The sequence below is a fragment of the Humulus lupulus genome, chromosome 1 (genome assembly GCF_963169125.1).
Source record: "Humulus lupulus chromosome 1, drHumLupu1.1, whole genome shotgun sequence".
NCBI classification, from domain to species: Eukaryota; Viridiplantae; Streptophyta; class Magnoliopsida; order Rosales; family Cannabaceae; genus Humulus; species Humulus lupulus.
In genome coordinates this window covers 284004132-284025942 of record NC_084793.1, presented here as the reverse complement: position 1 = coordinate 284025942, position 21811 = coordinate 284004132, and the positions used below count along the sequence as shown (strand labels likewise).

The window sequence follows — 21811 nt, the reverse complement described above, 5'->3', positions numbered from 1 at the left end:
TCTTGATTATATGCTATGTATTGCATACTTGTGAATGAACGGCGAAGACCGAGAACGGCAGGAAGCCGGGTCCGGCAAGGGGCCGGGAACAGCGTTAAGCACGTGGAGTGCAAGGCCGAGTACGGCAAGGGCCCAGGAGCGGCGTTGAGCACGCAGAGTGCAAGCCGCTAGGGTGAGACCCTTCACGGATGCATGAGTCATCCTCACGGTGTAGACCGCGAACCCAGGGCTTGGTAAAGCGCATGGAACGGCATGGCCACTATATGTTTAGCCCGTTGGTTGCTTTGTTATATGCTGATTGATAGATATGCATATGTTGATTATTTGTGTTGAGTTTTCTTGTTGGGCTTCAGCTCACAGATGCTCTAAGGTGCAGGTAAGGGCAAGGGAAAGGTTGACCAACCATGAGTACAGAGAGCGTGAAGCAACGTGTACATGTTCGGCCTGCCTGGCTGCCACGACTAGGGGTATTTTTGGGAAATGATATGTATTACCCTGAATTTTGTCGTTTAGTCGACCTTAAATGTATTTTGAGTTGTAAATATTTTCTAAACAGTACTTTGGGATCCCAACCATAAAACTTTATGAGATTTCAATGAGTATCCAAATATTTTGTATTTAATGAGTGGAATGAGTTTTATCTCAACTTAGCTACACTTTTAATCTAAAACCTCGATTAGCAAGTGATTAACACATTTTAAACTCACTTAGTAACGACTTTAAGGAAGTAGGGCATTACAAGTAACTTTTTGTCATAAGAGAGGTAACCAGTCACCATAAGAGAGGTGACGGGTTACTCTTATTAAATATGAAAATAAACATCAAATTTAAAGGAAAAAGAGGAAGAACACTCCATTAAAAATGAAGAAGAAGTAACTATGATTTTAGTAACATAGGTAACCAGTTACCATAAAGAACCTAGAAATATACACATACATTAGAACGTGAAGGTAACCAGTTACCCTTAGAAATATACTCACAAAGAACGTGAATGTAACCACCCCCACAAATATACCAGAAATATACACACAAAGAATGACAAGGTAACCAATTACAACAAATCTGAAGAAAGAAGAAAAAAAAATTAGATCCATCCCCTTTCTCTTTTCTCCCATCTTCTTCATATTTTTTTTTTCTAGATTTGAATGTTCTCATCAGGGTAATTGATTACCCATTCACGTTTTCATATTTTTATTAGTTTTATTTCTAAATTTTGGTGTTCCTATAAGAGTTACAGTAAAAAGAAAATGCTGAAAAAATTGATTTGAATTTTTTTACATATAGTAGAAAAAACTATAAAAATTACAATAATAAAAGATAATAAATAAAAAAATTAGTAAAATAATTATGCAATGTTAAAATATGTGTGAGAAAAAGGAAAAAAATGGAATGAGAAAAGAATAAGTACAAAAAATGATGAAAAAAGAAAAAAAAACTTAGGAAGAAAATAAAAAAAATATGAAAAAAAAACAAAAAAAATGATGAATGAAAAAAAAAAACAGATGAATGAATAAAAATGAAAAGAAGAAGAAGAAAAATAATGGAAAGAAAAATACTAGGAATCCAAAAATTGGTAGAAAAAAAAAGAAAAAATGGAAGAAGAAAAAAAGAAAATAAAAAAAAATGGAAGGAGAAAATAATAAATACAAAAATGAAGGAAAAAAATGAAATAAAACTGAAAAAATATGAAAAAAAAACAATATCTATGAAAATTAATAAAAATGAGAAGAAGAAGAATGGAAAAATCAAAAGAAAAAAAAGGATGAGGGAAAAAATTTGAGGAAAAAAAAAAGAAAAAGAAAAAAATAGAAGAAAAAATAAGTAAGGGAAAAAAGAAAGAAAAAATAATTAAAAAATAAAAATAAAAGAACCTTCAAAATTAAAGAAAACATAAGTATAATAAAAAAATAACATTTTAGTTAGCTACTAATTGTGTTTGCCATACTTACAATTTTTTTTAATAAATTTTCCTATACAAATTAAAAAAAAGTATAATTCCCATATTTTTGCCCATTAGTATAAGGAAAAAAAAAATAAAACAACCTTCAAAATTAAAAAAAACATGACTATAATATTTTTTATATTTTAGTTAGCTACTAATTATGTCTATCATACTTAAAATTTTTTTTAATAAATTTTATCCTTCTCATATTTTTTGCCCATCTCTATAAAAGCCATATCTTTCAAAAATACAAAAAAAAAAAAAAAAACAAAAAAAGGCCAGTTGTGCTTCTGAGCTGGTTTATATTGGGCTTCGAACGTGATAAGCCCTCAAAGTTGGCCAATGGGCTTTTCAGAATCCGAAATCTGCAGAATCAGAATCAAATGGTAGTATGCGAGGGCGGTCTTCGTACAAAAAATCCGAACTCAGAAAATCGCCGGTCACACGAAGCTGAATTAAGCTTGAAGTAACACGCTTCGACAGCAAACCCTTGCTCTGCAGAGTTGATTAATTCGTCAAATTCATTGGTCGGTGTTGGGATATTCTGTAGGGTTGGAACGAAGAAGCCTGATTGAGATTACACAATGGGGAAGAAACAGCACAGCAAGGACCGAATGTTCATCACTAAGACGGAGTGGGCCACCGAATGGGGTGGCGCCAAAGCCAAATCCACCTCCACTCCATTCAAACGCCTCCCTTTCTATTGCTGCGCGTATTTTTTTCTTATATCTCTCACGCTTTTTGAAAATATAAATTTTGATATTTGTTCACTCTATTTAGTCATGGCTTATTGAAATTTTGATGCAGGCTCACCTTTACGCCTTTCGATGATCCTGTTTGCACTGCTGATGGCAGTGTCTTCGAAATCATGTGGGTATCTTCAATCTATAGTTCTTTTTATGTATTTTTTGGTCATGATGGAATGCTGCTTAGTTTAGTAACGTGCTTTGGCTTTGTTATTTTGAAATGGGTGCAGGCGTATAATTCCATATATTAGAAAGTTCGGGAAAAATCCAGTCACAGGGGCTCCCTTGAAGCAGGAGGATCTTATCCCACTAATATTTCACAAGAACTCTGAAGGTTGGTTTTTTTTTTTCGGGGTTATGCAATTATTGGATGGGGGTTGTGATTAATGAAATTACATTTCTGTCATGTTTGAGGTTATGTTGATTTTAGTTGATGTTGATAATCAATAAGATATAGAAAAAATATGTTCAGGGGTCGGTATTGATGCTTCTGTCAAAACGGGCACAACCTATGCTCATAAAGCTGTCACTTTCATTGTTATCACTTATGAGGAACAAGCTTTTCTTCAGCAGACCAAATATTTAGAGGCAGAATTTCTGTATATTAGCGATTGTTTTGTGAGGTTGATATCATTTGGGGTTCGTAAATCCTCCTATAGGTGCGGATATGTTTTTCTTTTAAAGAGATAAAAGGACAAAAAGAGATTCTGAAGTCATTGTTTACATTCCTAAGCATTTACATGTGGTTGTGTTTAAATTAGACTGTTGTGAGTTACTGCGATTAGCTTATGGTTTTAAAGCTTTCAATTATTTCTTTTGCGGGACAGCTTAATGCTGAATGAAAGCTTTTGAAAATGCTTTGAATGATTCTCTCTTTCTCTCTCTTTTATTTTTCTATAAATACTTTAGAAGCAGTTTCCACATTGTGTGATTATGAGCCTATGAGTTTTAATTTATCACCTTGCAAGTATGCATAGGAGAAGTAGCATTGCTAGAAATGTGGGTGTGTTGGTATGGTTTTCTGATTGACTTTTCTTAGTAAAGAACAATCTATCAGTAGTTAAGCCCAGAATGGATGAATAAACTTCTTGAAATCTTTATTGAATGATGAACAATTACACAGAAATTTGCTAGCATTTGAGAGGCTAGACTCTCCAAGGTACAACCAGTTCGAGAGGGTTGTTCTCTCCTTAGTTCCTCACTTAAAACTCTCTATTTCCTCCCCTTACCAAGAGACAAACACCCTCTATATATACAAGTTAAGTGATAATGCCACCTAGGACAAAAATAAAATATAAACTAAACAGCCACTGGTATAAACTAAACAGCCACTAAACCCAGAAAAACAACTAGAGAATGAAAATACATAAAATTAAATACATAACCATACTAACTAGGTGTAACTATAACGTGGTCTCCTCTTGTATACGAACTTGACTGGGGGTTTATCAATACGCCTCTCAAAAACCATCACCTTGTCCTCAAGGTGGAATAGAGGGCATTGGTTCTGTATAGTGGTGAGCGGCTCCCAGGTTACTTCGAAATCTGGTAGGTGTTTCCTCTTTATTAGGACCTCTGATGGTGTGGTTGCAGTAGCATGCGGAAATTGCAAGTCAAGCACTGCCTCGGGTTCGACTTGAAGCTCTAATTCTGGTGTAAGTTGCGGGGGAATGGTAGGCGCGGCTGGAGAGGTGCCAATGGCCCGTCGGAGCTGCGAAATGTGGAAAACTGGGTGTATGCGGGCATGGTCCGGAAGCTGGAGCTTGTAGGCTACTGAACCTATTCTTTGTATGATGGGGAAAGGGCCATAATAGCGGGCGGACAACTTTTTGTTGGAGTGTTTTGCAAGGGATTTCTGGCGGTACAGGCGAAGTTTGAGGTAGACTAGATCTCCAATGGCGAATTCGTCGGGTCTTCTCTTAAGGTCAGCTTGTAGCTTCATGCGGTGTTGGGCTCGGAGTAGGTGCATGCGTAAGTCATCCAGGATGTCGTCGCGCATGTAGAGTAGTTCATCAACCCCGGACACTATGGCTGTGCCCTTGCGGTATGGTAAAAGTGGTGGTGGTTCTCTCCCATATAAAGCATGGAAAGGAGTGCTCTTTAGAGAAGTATGATAGGAGGTGTTGTAGGAATATTCTGCCCGTGCAAGCCACCTTGACCACTGTTTCGGCTGCTGGTAGGAAAAACATCTCAAGTATGTCTCAAGGCAACGGTTAAGGACCTCGGACTGTCCATCGGTTTGTGGGTGGTATTCCGTACTCTTCTTGAGAGTAGTTCCTTGGAGTTTAAAGAGATGGCTCCAAAATAGGCGGAGGAAAATTCTATCTCGGTCAGAAATGATAGATTGTGGAATTCCATGGAGTCCTACTACTTCTTTGGTGAAAACTTCCGCTACGGTCGGGGCCGTAAAAGGATGCTTCAGCCTAATAAAGTGAGCATACTTGGATAGGCGATCAATGACTACTAATATGGTGTCCCAACCCTCTGATTTTGGAAGTCCTATGAAATCCACACTTCGTCCCATACTTGTGCTGGAAGCACTAGGGGCTGTAGAAGACCAGCGGGGGAGGTTGTAAGAAGTTTATTCTGTTGGCAAACACTACATTTCTGGACAAACTTGTCAACATCAGCTCTTAATCCCTCCCAAAATAACTCAGCTGCCACCCTCTTATAAGTTGAGTACCCCCGAATGACCACTAAATGGCGTAGTATGAAATTCTGCCAAAATCCTTGGTATTAGTGGCGACTTCTTTGGGATTACTAGTCGATTTTTGTAATGGAGGAGGTCGCTATAGATCTAGAAGTTGTGATGTACCTTGCTGTTGTTAACAGATCTTCTTGAATTTGTCTCAAAACGGGATCAACCGCTATCTCTTGGGCCAATTCCAGCCATAGTTGCTACTCCATGGTCACTAAAGAGTCAAAAGTGGGCGTTTCAACCTGCCGTGATAAGGCATCAGCCACCCTATTGTTGGTTCCATGCATGTATTCTATTTCAAAATCCAATTCCCATGAACTTAGATACCCACTTTTGATATTCCGAGCCGATGATTGGCTGTGTAAGCAGGTGTTTCAGACTTTGTTGGTCAGTCCGCACCACAAATTTTTTTCCCAATAAGTATGGTCGCCATTTGGCTATTGCGTAAACAATCGCCATTAACTCTTTCTCATAGACTGATTTTTTTCTTGCCTGAACTCCCAAAACTTGACTGAAATAGGCAATTGGGCGTTGGTTTTGTAATCAAACAACCCCTAATCCGTGCCCCGAAGCATCTGTCTCAATGATGAAAGGTTGGGAAAAATCTGGTAGAGCTAAAACAGGTACTGTGGTCATTGCTTTTTGGAGTAGACAGAATGCTTGTTCGGGGGCTGGTCCCCAATGGAATTGATCTTTCTTCAGTTGGTCTGTGAGAGGTTGTGCTATGCGAGCATAGTTGGCTACGAACTTCCTGTAGTAACCAGTAAGGCCCAGAAATCTGTGCAGCCCTTTGATTGTCTTGGGAATGGGCCATTGGAGCATTGCCGACACCTTTTGAGGATCAGCCACCACTCCCTTTTGCGAAATGATGTATCCGAGGTATTCTACTTGCAACTGTCTGAAAGCACACTTTTTGGAGTTGGCATAGAGCTTATGTGTTCGTAGGAGTTCGAAAACTTGGGCCAGGTGCTGCTGGTGGAGCTCTCGAGTCTTGTTGTAGACTAGGATGTTGTCAAAGAATACTAGCACAAACTGTCGAAGATGAGGCCTGAAGATGTCGTTCATTAAGGATTGAAAGGTGGCCGGTGCATTGGTCAATCCGAAAGGCATGACACGGAATTCGTAGTGGCCATCATGAGTGCGGAACGCTGTTTTGTGCACATCTTCTTGTCGTACCCTTATTTGATGATACCCTGATATAAGATCCAATTTAGAAAAAATTAAAGCTACATTTAATTCATCTAATAGTTCATCAATGACGGGTATTGGAAACTTATCTGGGATGGTAACTCTATTAAGAGCTCGATTATCTACACAAAATTGCCATGAGCCATCTTTCTTTTTAACGAGTAGAACCGGGCTTGAGAAAAGGCTGGTGTTGGGTTGGATTATTCCCACCGTAAGCATTCTCGAAATTAACTTTTCGATTTCTGATTTTTGGAAGTGTGCGTGGCGATTGGGTCTCACACTTATTGGAGCTGTTTTGGGTTGTAATGTGATCGAATGCTCATGGGAACGAATTGGTGGAAGTCCTGCAGGCATATTGAAAATATCATAAAATTCAGCAATGATTTTGGACAAAAATTCAGGTACCTACTGTTCCACCAGGTTGGGTTTCGGACTAGTGTAATTGAAATCTAGAATGAGGCCTTGTTTCTCGGCTTGTATAGTCTTAATCATGGTTTTCAGCGACACCATTGATCTGTCCAGCGATGAGTCCCCTTTGATAGTAACCGTGCGCTTGCCAAGTTGGAACTCCATGGTTTGTAGCTTCCAATCTAACTTCATCGTGCCCAATGTGGCTAGCCATTGTAACCCCAAGATTATATCAGCACTCCCAAGTGGTAGTGGTAAAAAATCATCCGTTATTTCCACATCTTGGAAGTGGATGTTCAAGTTCTTACAAATCCCATCACACTTCAGCGAATCCCCATTGCCCAATGTAACTCCATATGGCTTTGTTTTGGTTATAGGCAGCTGTAAATGATTCACTAGGGTCTTAGAAATAAAATTGTGAGTTGCCCCGGAATCGATGAGTACTACCTCTCTAGACCCCAGATTCCCTTTGATTTTCATGGTCGAATTTGATGATAGGCCAGCCACCGACTGAAATGAAACAGCCACATTGTCATGTACTTCGGTAGAGTCAAATGCCGCCTCTTCTTGTTTGTCATCGTTTTCTTCTTGGTTAAAAAGGTCGTCCTCAATGTCTTCGGGTACCATTATTAGCTGTAGCTATTTCTTCCTACAACGGTGGCCTGGGGACCACTTGTCGTCACACTTAAAACACAATCCTTTTTGCCTCTTTTGCTGGACCTCGGAATCAGTAAGTCTCCGAACAGCCGTGGTTGCTGGTGTTGGGTTTGTACTTGACGAGGGTTTGTCACTTCTCACTGATGTGTCGCTGAAGCTAGACTTAATCGCATGATTGTAACGTTGTCGTGCCACCCTATTCTTGTCTTCGATGTCTTGAACAATGTCCATAGCTACATCAACGTTCTTGGGTCTCATGATTCGCAATTCTGCCCTCAGCGACGGGATGAGGCCATTCATGAAAGTGCTTAACTGTACAGCAGAATCCACATTTGTCAAAGGTGTTAATAACCTTATAAACTTTTTCTTGTAATCTGAAACAGTTCCCTCCTGTTTGATGGTCAGAAATTGATCGTGGAGGGAGCCTTCTTGGGTGTCTCGGAAATGGCGAAGTAACATTCGTTTCAGTTGTTCCCAGCTGAGAATTTCCCTCTGTTATTTTCGTATTGGTACCATAGAAGGGCATCCCCAGAAAAGGATATGAAGGCTGCTTCAATCTTTTCTTCTTCATCATACCCCTGGCACAAAAAGAAACGTTCTGCTTGCATTACCCAGCCATCTGGGTTTTCACCATCAAAGTTAGGCATCTTCAATTTTTTTAGACGTCTTTCATGTCAAAATTTAGTCTCATGTTGCCTGCGATCATAGGAAGTCCCCTCCGTGTGTCGTGTCCCTCGAATTCCAGCCGTGGGTGAAGTGCCCGCCGACCCGCGTCGGAACCCTGGGTTCATGCCGCCTTGCTGGAATTCCATTGGAATGGCTTCCTCCTTCAATTTCCCTTTCTTCTGGCTGCCTGATCCCCCATTTTCGTTTTCCCCAGTGGTGTGATGATGAGTTCTTGAGCTTTCTTGAATGTCTAAAAGAGCCTTGAATTGTTGCTGCATACTTTCTTGGAAATCCTTTTGAGATTGTTGAATCTCCCTTGCCATCTCCTCCATGGAATTCTTAAATTCAGAGAACTCGATCTTCATAATCGCCATGTCCTCCTCGGATACAGTAGTGGAGTCACTCTTCTCCACAGCCTTCTTGGGCCCCATGTCCGCAGCTCACCACACCAATTGATAGATTTTTCTTAGTAGAGAACAATCTATCAGTAGTTAAGCCCAGAATGGATGAATAAACTTCTTGAAATCTTTATTGAATGATGAACAATTACACAGAAATTTGCTAGCATTCGAGAGGCTAGACTCTCCAAGGTACAACCAGTTCGAGAGGGCTGTTCTCTCCTTAGTTCCTCACTTAAAACTCTCTATTTCCTCCCCTTACCAAGAGACAAACACCCTCTATATATACAAGTTAAGTGATAATGCCACCTAGGACATAAATAAAATATAAACTAAACAGCCACTGGTATAAACTAAACAGCCACGAAACCCAGAAAAACAACTAGAGAATGAAAATACATAAAATTAAATACATAACCATACTAACTAGGTGTAACTATAACGTGGTCTCCTCTTGTATACGAACTTGACTGGGGGTTTATCATTTTCCCTTTATTCACAAAGTCTTGTTTTGTCCTTAGCTGTTTTATCTGTTAGTTTACTTTCGGGCATTAGCTAATTGAAAACCTTTCATCACATTTCTTTCATTTTTTCCCTGGTTTAGGAGAGTTTCATTGCCCAGTGTTGAACAAAGTTTTTACTGAATTTACGCACATAGTTGCTGTGAAGACTACAGGAAACGTGTTTTGCTATGAGGTTTGTTTTTCCACTGGCTCGTACGGTTGATTTTTTTGTAATACATAAACATGTACTTGCTTCTGTTGATGTATAAGCTCTCTCAAGTTCTTTGTTGGGATTTTGCTTTATAGGCAATTAAAGAACTAAACATCAAAACAAAGAACTGGAAGGAGCTTCTCACTGATGAACCATTTGCTAGAGGGGACCTTATAACTATTCAGGTAATTAGTAGATTAAAACATATCCAATTCTTGCAAAACTCTTCTGAGTAGTTTATGCTTGCTTGAATATAATATGTATGCTTATGGGTATCCTTTGCAGAATCCTACTGCAATTGATGGGAAAACTCTCTTGGATTTTGATCATGTGAAAAATAGCTTAACACTTGATGATGAAGGTAAGCTACATTTTTCACAGTGCAGGGTTTTCTTAAATTTTGATTTTATGATTTTACCATTTTGTCATTTTTACTTCTTCAGTTCCTTTCCCCAGAGTTAAAGAAAATGAGTTCAGATCCATCCTATAACATAAATGTCAGTGGAGACATCAAGCAGATGTTGAAGGAGCTTGGTACAGAGAAAGCAAAGCAAACTGCACTGCTAGGAGGAGGTGGCAGCAAGGCACAGAATGAAAGGGCCGCAGCACTTACTGCCATTTTGGCTGCGAGGTCACGTATAAAAGAAGATTCTGACAAAAAATCAAATGGAGAGGGTAAAGCCCCTCAGGCTTACAGCATAGTAGATGCTGCATCTGCTTCTGTACATGGGAGAAGTGCCGCTGCAGCAAAAGCTGGATCAAGTGATAAAACTGCTGCTCGAATTGCTATGCACAAGGCTGGTGAGAGGACACCATTGAATGCTAAGCTGGTTAGTTTGTCTTTACATTGATCTCTTTCAAAAATTGAGGGAATACTAATTGTTTGAGGTTCCGATGTAAAAAATCTGTTTCTTGAAAGAGAAGACTGCTGTTGATCAAAATTTAGTCTGCCCTTTCCATTTTTTTCTTCTAAATATTGAAAAGAGTTTATGGAGATTTAGTGTCCTATCAATAGATCTAGCCAACTTTGCATAGCTTCATATTCTACTTTGTTATTTGAAGTTTTAAATCCCAACTTTACAAATTGTTCATAGACTGGTTTAAAAAAAATTGTTCATAGACTTCTCTTGTTGGCACTTATGTTTCTTGAAGGGGAGACTGCTGTTATTTGAACTTAATTGTTTCAGTAGTAAACTACACTGTTGTCTGTTATCTGGTCCTTTGGGTGAGCAGGATATAGTCTTATTAATCCTACTGTTCGTTTACTTTCCTAGGTGCCATGGTCAGTATTAATGAGTATCTGTTTCAGGTCAAGAGTACATTCACTACTGGCGCTGCTTCGAGATCCTTCACTTCTACCTCTTTTGATCCTGTGACTAAAAATGAATATGAATATGTCAAAGTTGAGAAGAACCCCAAGAAAAAAGGATATTTGCAACTGCATACAACTCATGGTGATTTAAACATTGAGCTGCACTGTGATATAACTCCGAGGACATGTGAGAACTTCCTCACTCTCTGTGAACGTGGATATTATAATGGAGTAGCTTTCCATAGAAACATCCGGTATAATAATTACTTTAGAAATTTATGTGTTCATATGAATTGTGCTTTCGGTCTGTTAATGTGACTAACTTCAAGTTGTTTGGTCCATGTAGAAATTTTATGATTCAAGGGGGTGATCCTACTGGTACTGGGAGAGGAGGTGAATCTATTTGGGGACAGCCATTTAAAGATGAAGTCAACTCCAAGTTGCTTCACTCTGGAAGGGGTGTTCTTAGTATGGCAAACAGTGGTCCCCACACAAATGGTTCCCAGTTTTTTATCCTGTACAAGTCTGCGAATCATTTGAACTTCAAGCATACTGTTTTCGGTGGAGTTGTAGGTGGGTTGACAACTCTTGCAGCAATGGAAAAGGTGCCTGTTGATGACGATGATCGACCTTTGGTGAGTTCTTGTAGCTTCTTTTTCTCACAACTTTGTGTTTAGAGCTTACTTTGGTTTCATTTTAGTGCTCCCGTGTCTTCATTCATCTTTGCTGGACTGATTGAAAATGTATTACTTTGATAATATAACTAAGGGAAATTTGCGGCATAAATACCTATTTTGTTCATTTTGTTGCTAATAAGTACCCAATTTTCTAAAATTGCGGCATAAATACTCATTTTGTTCATTTTGTTGCTAATAAGTACCCAATTTTTAAAAATTGCGGCATAAATACCCATTTTGTTCATTTTGTTGCTAATAAGTACCCAATTTTTAAAAATTGCTGCATTAATACTCAAAATTCCATTTTTTAGACTCTACCGTTGTACCCACTTAACAGAGTTACTATTAAGGACACGTGTACTGTCCTGATAATTCTTCTTTTTTTTCACCTAATTAATTAAGAAAATACATAAAACTAATTAAAATAAAAATTAGTACTCTAAAGTCTTACAGACAGATGACATCTGATAGTAAGTACTCTAAAGTTTCCTCTTGGACTTTTTATCGGGCTAAAAATAAAGCTAGACACATTATTGATGGTACTTATTGTATTTTCTTAATTAATTAGGTGAAAAAAAAGAAGAATTATCAGGACAGTACACGTGTCCTTAATAGTAACTCTGTTAAGTGGGTACCAACGGCAGAGTCTAAAAAGTGGAATTTTGAATATTAATGCAGCAATTTTTAAAAATTGGGTACTTATTAGTAACAAAATGAACAAAATGGGTATTTATGCCGCAATTTTTAAAAATTGGGTACTTATTAGCAACAAAATGAACAAAATGACTATTTATGCCGCAATTTTTAAAAATTGGGTACTTATTAGCAACAAAATGAACAAAATGGGTATTTATGCTGCAAATTTCCCAATAACTAACAATTTTTCAGAACATGTCATTTGTTATTGTTTGAAAACTTTCAGCCTGGTTTCTATATTGCTGCTCTGGGGTAGTAGCAATTTGTTACTACTGCAGCATGACACTATTCTTTAACACACATTTTCAATAATTTAACCTTGTCTTAGGATGTTTGTGTTATTGGGCATCTTTTTTGCGCATGTGTGAGTTTGTACCAGATGTTATTGTGAACTTCATTGTGCTTTAAAGTGTCGCAATTTTTTTATCTCAATATATGGTGGAAATATTTACTTTGCTACTATATATCTAAAGATTAAAATCAATCTACGGTAATTCCATGTCTCAATTGTGCTTCTGTTGCTTTTATGCAGGAGGAAATTAAGATAACAGGTGTCAATGTTTTTGTAAATCCTTATTCTGAACCTGATGAGGAAGAAGAAAAAGAAGCAGCTGAAAATGAGAAGAAAGCTGAGGATGAAGACAATGTTAGTATTAAACGATTTAATGTCAGAGTAATTGTTCTTTTTACTTAGTTTTTTTTACTCCCAGTAATCTTGCTACTTTTGTGTTATCTCAGGACAAGATTGGGTCATGGTATAGCAACCCGGGCACTGGAACCATGGGATCAGGAGCAGTTGGTGGTGGTGTTGCAAAGTATCTGAAAGCAAGGACTGCTCAAGCTGAATCTGCCGTTGTTGACAATGGTTCAGCAGCCGCGGTGACAAAGAAGAGGAAGATGGGAACTTCTACTGCAGAATTCAAAGATTTCTCTTCGTGGTAATTGGTAAATAATCCCCAAAACTTGTACCATAGGTAGTATCTAAAATAATGATTTGAAATCTGGAGATGTGGGTCTGCCTAAGCCAGTGTCATTATATATTCTTTTTCAATCTGTTCTAGTTTTCAAATTTATATATGTACAATGACATGTATTCCTTAAAATGGCCGTCGTTGTAATAACATTCAAATTTTGTCCAGTTAGTCATCATCTCTAACTCTATTCCCAACATCTCAGATTCCAAATTATAAATCAAAGATGATGTGAGATTCAACACTGATTATCAATCAGTAAAGAGATAACAGCATTTACAAAATGCTATGTTTTGTCGTTTTTCTCACATTTATTAAAAAAAATAATGAGCAAAACTGGACAAAGAGTTACTTTCATGTTTCATGCACCATCATTCATGGCGCTCAGACTGAGTGGGGACTGGGGTTACACCGGGACCAGCGCCAAAGTGGGATCCCTCCCTACTGGTCCTCTTGTGGCATCTTTTTATACCTTTATGACAAAGGAATTTTCTCTAACTGTTGTTGGGTTTGGTTAGCTATAGACTATAGAGTATAGACGAAAGAAGGCTTAACTGCATGTGCAGGAAGACATATTTACCCTAAAATATATGATGACAGTCATCGTCGGCCTTTTACCAATGTTCAAGTTCCCAATCGAAAGCCTGAGACTTTGTGGAAGCTTTTATCGAAGGGTTTCTGTTTGGTAAGCTGGAAAATGGAGCAGAGTTTCTTTTTTTTCTTTCTTTCTCTATCATTTCACCTGAACAACGCTGCTGCTGCTGTATGCCAAAAAGTCAGAATTAATCAAGTGATCTGTATTCGATTATGGATTTGAAATGTGCTAACTTTGGTGCTCTTTGAGAATAAATGAGACCCACACCACACCTAACCCAATTCTTGATGCCTGCCTGCCTGCCTGTTATGCCGTGCTATGCTATGCTGTACACAACTTTAGAAACAAAGGACCCTTTCCTCCAGTACTCTTGGGTCCTTTTTAATTTTTTTTAATATATATATATATATAAGTTTGATAAGTTTGAATAAATGATCTCTTGAAACTAACTTTTCCTTGAGAAATACACAAACTACTACTTAAATATGTGAGTTTATATATTTCTTAACTAGATAAGGAGACATTATTGTTGTTGTTACTTGTTTTTGTTTGAAACTAGAGAAGATCCTTAGTTTTGCTTTAAATCTGTAAGAATATTCGTATAATGGTTTGATACTATATAATAAACATGATATAATCATAATGAATGGAGTCTTTTTGGTATGATTCCTAATTAATAAGAACAAAATTTTATGAATGAAAAGGAATATAATAGCTCTTCTTTCTACTTCATCATTTTGTTTGTTTATATTTCTTTCAGTTTTTTTATATCCACACCTGCAAGTCACTCTTCCTATAAATATAATCTAATCCTAATAATGTCAATTAAGTATATGAAACGTACGTAAACAATGACACAATTAACGATCTCATAAGATTGAATCAATATATAAAATAATAAACCATAACAATTAACTCCAAAACATGGCTTATTTTATTGAGGTTTAGAGCTTTAATCACGTCAAACGTTTTTCCTACGTCACTCAAAGAACAATCATACCACTTAATTTGGTTAAACAACTCTAAATTAAAACTCAAAGGGGGACCTTCCAAGCATCATCAACTTGGAAAATAAAAATAGAATAATAATTAAAAAAATAAACATTTCCAAGAAAAGCTATATATGATAGAAAGGCCGGCATCAATCCATGTCGAAGAAACTCATATGGTTGGTTAAGGTGTGGGACATTAAACTAGTATATATATTTTAATAAAGTCGTACATCTCTTCAATGTGTAGATAAAGAAAATTTTAAGTTTTAACGGTTTTTTTATTATTTTAATGTTAATTATAACAGAATATTCTTATATTTAACGAAATATTCTTATATTTAACAGTAGTTTGTAAACATCACTTAAACTTAAATAAAATAAAATAAATAATTAAAAAAAATTAAAATAGAATATTTTTGAGATATTTTACAATGATAATTATTTAAAAATAATAAATAATTAAACAAATTAAAATATGATATTTTTGAGATATTTTACAATGATAATTATTTAAAAATAATAAATAATTAAACAAATTAAAATATGATATTTTTGAGATATTTTACAATGATAATTATTTAAAAATAATAAATAATTAAATAAATTAAAATATGATATTTTTTAGATGTTTTACAATAATAATTATTTAAAAATAATAAAATCACAAGTTTTATAACTTAAATAAAATTTAATTAAACTTAAACTTACTTATTAGAATAATATCATATTAAACATATAATATAATCTATTGTCAATTAGCAACAAATTATTTAAAAAAAAAACTAGCAAGAAACTTAAATTTAAAATTCACTTATAATATTTAATATTACATTAAACATATAATATATAATCTCTTGTTGTCACTCCCAAATTCAAAAAACTAGAACAAACATAAACTTTTAAAAAATATATTTAATTAAAATAGGATATTTATTTGAAATTTATATGATATTAATATAAATTTAATACAAATAATTAATAAATTCTATAAATAAAACTACAAAAACGTACATTGCACGTTACTTGTATCTAGTATATTTATAAATACTAGATACAAACAAGCAACATACAATATGCATATTGTTTTATTTATAGATTTTCAATTATATTTATTAAATTTATATCACTATCATATAAATTTTAAATAAATAAACAATATTATATATAAAAAAATGACATAAACATATTAAATGAAAAATTAAATCAAAACATTGTTTATGATTTTTTATAAATATATATATAAGATGATAACCTTTTTAAACATGATAATTTTTTTTAATAAAAATTAAGATAATATATTATATATTATTATTATAATAATATTTTATACTATTTAAATTTATATTAATATAAGTATTAAATATCTAGTCTTGTGTTATATTAGAATATAATAATATAATTAGGATTATATAATAATAATATTTTATAATATTTGAATTCATACTAATATAATTAGTAAAATATTAAGATTATATATTATTATCAAAATAATATTTAAATTTATATTAATATAATTATTAATATCTTGTATTATATATTATTATAATAATGATATATTATATCATTTGAATTTGAATTTAAATTTAAATTAATATAATTATTATATATGTAGTTTTATATTAAGTATTGTTGTAATAATAATATTTTATAATATTTGAATTTATATTAATATAATTAATAAATATCTATTTTAGTTAGTTATAAAGGAATATTTAGTTAAATATTTAAAATATGCTGTTAAAATTAATAAAACAAACAGTTAAAACCACATATTTTCGTTATTTATACATTTTTTATATAGAAGATATATATATATATATAGCAGAGAGATGTGACTCATTTTTATATTTGTTTTTTCAATTTTAATTTTATAAATAAGTATTATACTATTCTGGTCTTAACACAGATTAATCATCCGTGTAACCAAACTATTTTTTAGATCCACTTGAGTTAGAGCAAAAACAAGACAGCCATCACCATCTAATATCAAAACAAAAATTTCGAATTATGGTTGAGGCAGTGACATTTTATCTACAATTTTGTAATTATAATATCTTCTTCATAAAACTCGGACTAAATAAATAATATATATTTATATAAATATATAAGATCCCATAAAATTCATAGAACCATCCACCAATTAGTAAGCTTTGAAAGTCTTCCCTTAAAAAAAGCTTTGAAAAGTCTTTGTCGATATTATATTTTGTTTTGTTAAGCTTTGTCTGATTAATATATAATTCGTGTATACGAGAAGCTTAACAGGGATTACAACTCTACACATTCAACTAATTAATATGGACACTTCTTTCTCTTCAAATAATTACTAAATTTCATGGAAGTTCAAATGACCCATATATAAGATTCCAAAATATGACCATAAGGAATCCACCCCAAAATTCCCTTTTGGCTAAAAGAATCCAAATCATCAATTAGATTTTCCTAGTCGTAGCTGGTGAAGAAAACCCAAGAACGTACCTAGGAAAATAATATTATACGAGAAAATTTCTTTTAGGGGTGATGAAATTTAAGAAAATAAGCAAAGATGTGGACAAAAAAAAAAAGATACTTAGTTGTACAGTACCAAAATTTGAATCAGAAACATGCATAACATAATTCTGGGTGTTATCTAGAGATATCCTCTTTATATATCCTGGGCCAAAGGAGACAAGATTTTCTATTTGGAAAGAATTAAAACATAGCTCGAGGACAACAATATTAAGACAAGGGGAAATCAAGTATTATTGTTGTTTTTTTTGGTTGCAATCATCATAAAGATCACTAGACTTGACCATATAGGAATTGAGGGAAAAAAAAAAAAGAGAGAGAGAGAAAGAAGAAAAGAAAGAAAGAAAGAAGAGAAATTTACTCAAGTGGATTTTAGGAACTCAATAAAAAAAATTTGCATGGAGGAGATCTATGGTTGTTGTTGGCCTATTCTATCTAGAGAAATGGCCTATATAGACCCAGCTAATTTGTACTCTAATTAAAGGTGCATGTGTGATCAGTTTATATTTAAACTATCAAAAGTGAAAGAGAGCATGCCCTAGATTTTGATGAAGGGTACATACATATTGGTATTAGTACACAAATATAATACATTATATATGTTATGGGAGATATATTATATTTTTATATTTTTGTGTGTGTGTGTGTATATATATATAGTATATAATTTAAAGAAAGAAAGAAAAAAAAAAGGTGGGGAGGAGGGGAATTTTGGCAGGGATTGGAGAGGGATTAGGAGGCAAGGAATGTTAGTGGGATGTGCAGGTGCAGGGGGTGATGGTGGCTTTGATGATGATGATGATGCACGCCGGCAGCTTTACTCTTCCTTCTATCTCTCTTTCTCTCTCTAACCCATTTGGCACGCCTACTCCCACTCACAAAACTCTCTCTCTCTCTCTCTCTCTCTCTGCTTAAAAGAATGAAAAGCTAATCCACTAACCCATTTGGTGATCTCGACCTTTGTTTATTAACTTTTTCCTTAGCTTTTTGTCAGACACAGATGAGAAGAATAGATCTATTTCTAAACCAACCCCATCAATCCCAGCTAGCTTCCTAGTCCCCGTCTCACACCCCCACATTCTTTCAACTCACTCACTCACTTTCTCTAAACAATTAATCTAATTTTTATATATCTAACATTCACTCTTCGTGGTCTTATAATCTTAAGTCAGTCAGTCAGTCAGTCACTCTATCTAGTCCTCTCCTTCAAAGTTCAAACCAAACTTTTTTTTTCTTTTTCTTTTTCTTGTAGCTATATATATATATGTATGTGTACATATATATAATATACAAAGCTCAAAAAGAAAAGAAAAAACTAATCTCCCCACCTCCCCGCTCCCCACATAATTCCTCATCGATTACACCAAAAAAGAAATAAAGCATATATGTTATACCACACTTTATAGTATATAGATTCCCAACCTCTCCTTATTCCCTATAGCTCTCTCAACATTTAAAAAAAAAAAAAAAAAACTTTTGCTAAAATCCAACTCAAAAATCCCCATTCTCTCTCTCTCTCTCTCTCTCTCCCTGTAGTCTACAAAAATTGAATTTTCTATTATTCCAATCACACAGTTAAAAAAAACACAAACACCCCATATATCTATCATATCTCTCTTTCTTTGTTACCTTCTCCTCTCTATTATTTCAAGCCCCCCACAAACCAAATAATCGAGTGGAGTCAAAAAAACTCAAAAAATATAGTTTCTATTGATGTGGGTCGAATGGTATTGTGTGTCTTAAATGGATACCTTATTCAGATTAGTGAGTCTCCAATCTGATCAACAATCCTTTAACTCTAGCCGAACTTCGAGTAGCTCAGCAAGATCCTCTGCTAATAAACAATACCTACAAAACCAAGAAGAAGAAGAAGAATGCTTCAACTTTTTCATGGATGAAGAAGACTTCTCCTCTTCTTCCTCTAGACACTACTACCCTTATAACCAGCCTCACCACCACCACCCTTCTACTACTACGAGCACCACCCCAACCCCAACCCCAGCTCCAACTCCTACTACCACTACGGCTACCAACGCTAGCACCTCCACCGCTGACTTCTCCTTCTCACCCGTCGGTGATCTTATCACTAACCTAGACCTCTTCTCCTCCGGTAACAAGTGGGCCCCGGAGATTCTCCTCGAGACGGCTCGAGCCGTAGCTGACAAGAACAGCTCTAGGGTTCAACAGCTCTTGTGGATGCTCAATGAGCTCAGCTCACCTTATGGCGATGCTGACCAGAAGCTGGCGGCTTACTTCCTCCAAGCCCTTTTCAGCCGAGTCAATGACTCTGGCGACCGTTGCTACCGGACCTTAGTTTCCGCCTCGGACAAGACGTGTTCCTTCGAGTCAACGAGGAAGATGGTTTTGAAATTCCAGGAAGTCAGCCCTTGGACCACGTTCGGACACGTGGCGTGTAATGGTGCCATTATGGAAGCCTTCGAAGGCGAAGCTAAGCTTCACATAATCGATATAAGCAACACCTATTGCACCCAGTGGCCTACTCTTCTTGAAGCCTTGGCCACCCGTACGGACGAGACTCCACATCTTCGTTTGACCACCGTCGTCTCCACCAGGGATAGCAGCGACGGTTCGGGCCCTGGCGGGTCCGTGCAGAAGGTGATGAAAGAGATAGGGATGAGAATGGAGAAGTTCGCCAGGCTCATGGGAGTGCCCTTTAAGTTTAACGTCGTTCACCATTTTGGTGACCTTTCGGAGCTGAATTTGGCTGAGCTTGACGTGCGAGACGACGAAGCCTTGGCGGTCAACTGCGTCAACACTTTGCATTCCGTCGGCGCTGTCGAAAACCGTCGGGACTACCTGGTGGCGGCGTTTCGGAGCCTGAGGCCAAGGGTGATTACGGTGGTGGAGGAAGAGGCTGAACTCGACGTGGGGCACGATGGGATCGAGTTTGTTAGAGGATTTCAGGAGTGTGTGCGATGGTTTAGGGTTTACTTTGAAGCTCTGGATGAGAGCTTTCCAAGAACGAGTAATGAGAGGCTGATGCTCGAACGCGCCGCCGGACGCGCCATCGTTGACTTGATCGCCTGTTCTCCATCCGACTCTGTCGAGCGGCGGGAGACAGCGGTGAGGTGGTCCCGGCGGCTGCATGGAGCCGGGTTTAGCCCGGCCACGTTTAGCGACGAGGTTTCCGATGACGTTCGCGCCTTGTTAAGGAGGTATAAGGAGGGTTGGGCAATGACACAGTGCTCCGACGCCGGTGCCGGAATATTCCTAACATGGAAGGATCAGCCGGTGGTTTGGACAAGTGCTTGGAAGCCATGACGATGGTGATTTAATTGGCTTAATTATAAGTTAATTTAGTCTCACATGCTTGGGAGTGATTCACACGTGTAGTATGTTTTATTTTAAGCACGTGCATGGGAGAACATTAGGGAGTTTGTGATATGATTATGTTTGAAAGGAGTAGTAAAAAAAGAAAAAGAAAAATGTGGATCGAGTTTATAAGGGAATATTGTTATTTTGGATAGAAATGGAGGAAAATTAATTAATCTTCATGATAGTCCTTATAATTATATATTACTTTGTGAGATTTGTGATTTTATTATTTTTCCTCTAAATTATTTAATGACAATTTAGGTAATGGGTTTTGATCATATGATATTATTGATAATACTTCTCTAGATTTTTATACATACATTTTTGTCTTTTATTTTCATTAATTTTCTATTCCCAATTTATATATTAGATATGATCCAAATTAACACTATATTGATAATTATAAACTAGACAAAAGAGAAGATAGCTAAATAGTCATTGTCATTATGTTTAACCTACACTACTATAGGACAGCAACATTATTTATTCATTTATGTTTTGTTGGTTCTTCAAAATGTGAAAGCATACACTTATAACTTGTATTTTTCTTGACTTTATATTATATATATATACAAATGGGGTCCAAATGGGGTTTGGTATTTTGGTGTGTTAAGTAAAGCTGATATCAGCAACTCAAATAATATATAATTAGTATAATATAACAAGATCATTAATTAGCTAATAGCTACGTACAAACTAATTTAATGGGCAACACTTTCAAAAGAGAAAGCTATAGCATGCTTAATTATTATTAAACAAAACAAGTTACAAAAAGGTCATTATCTAGAATCTTAGGACGGCCACTGAGACTGAGTTGGGAAGGGATGGTGTGTTTGGGGGAATCTCACAAAAGGTGTGGTGTCATTAGTGGGCTATAAGAGTCTTATATAGTTAGTGGCCAGCACGATGTCTGAATGTGAATATATATTGGATCTATATGGTCTCTATCTCTCTCTCTCTCCCTCTTTCTCTGCCTACCTTAGCTTATAGCTATTACCTCAATTTTTTTCTTCTTTATTGTTTATTTGTTACTTTTTCTGAAAAAAAGTTTATCCTCTTTTATTCGAAGCGAAAGCTTTTTTGTGCTCTTGCATGGCTAATGGCCCCCACCCACCACCTCCATTCAGTGACCAAGAGAACACTTTCTCTCCTTACTCCTCTTTCCTTTAAGTAACGTTTAGATGTTTTGGTACTTTTGGCCCACGGAAAGAAAAGGAAGGAGCCACCCCAGATAACATTATATATACACATAATTCAAGTGGCCATGGGAAACACTCCTTTTTAGGGTTAAAATTGTTCAATTTTTAATC

At 35.9% G+C, this 21811-nt stretch overlaps 2 protein-coding genes across 2 annotated transcripts; both read left to right on the top strand.

The window, feature by feature from the left end:
* Positions 1–2284: 2284 nt before the first annotated feature.
* On the top strand, positions 2285–13270 carry LOC133807729 (peptidyl-prolyl cis-trans isomerase CYP65). Its single transcript, XM_062245824.1, has 11 exons — positions 2285–2654; positions 2750–2812; positions 2919–3022; positions 9308–9399; positions 9513–9602; positions 9703–9778; positions 9874–10247; positions 10727–10983; positions 11076–11364; positions 12635–12748; positions 12841–13270. The coding sequence occupies exons 1-11, from the start codon at positions 2527–2529 to the stop codon at positions 13042–13044; spliced, it is 1791 nt and encodes a 596-aa protein (XP_062101808.1). The 5' UTR covers positions 2285–2526; the 3' UTR covers positions 13045–13270.
* Positions 13271–18460: 5190 nt separating this feature from the next.
* On the top strand, positions 18461–20779 carry LOC133807713 (protein SHORT-ROOT). Its single transcript, XM_062245823.1, has one exon. It carries the CDS (start codon positions 18909–18911, stop codon positions 20445–20447), a length of 1539 nt encoding a protein of 512 aa, XP_062101807.1. The 5' UTR covers positions 18461–18908; the 3' UTR covers positions 20448–20779.
* Positions 20780–21811: the final 1032 nt, after the last annotated feature.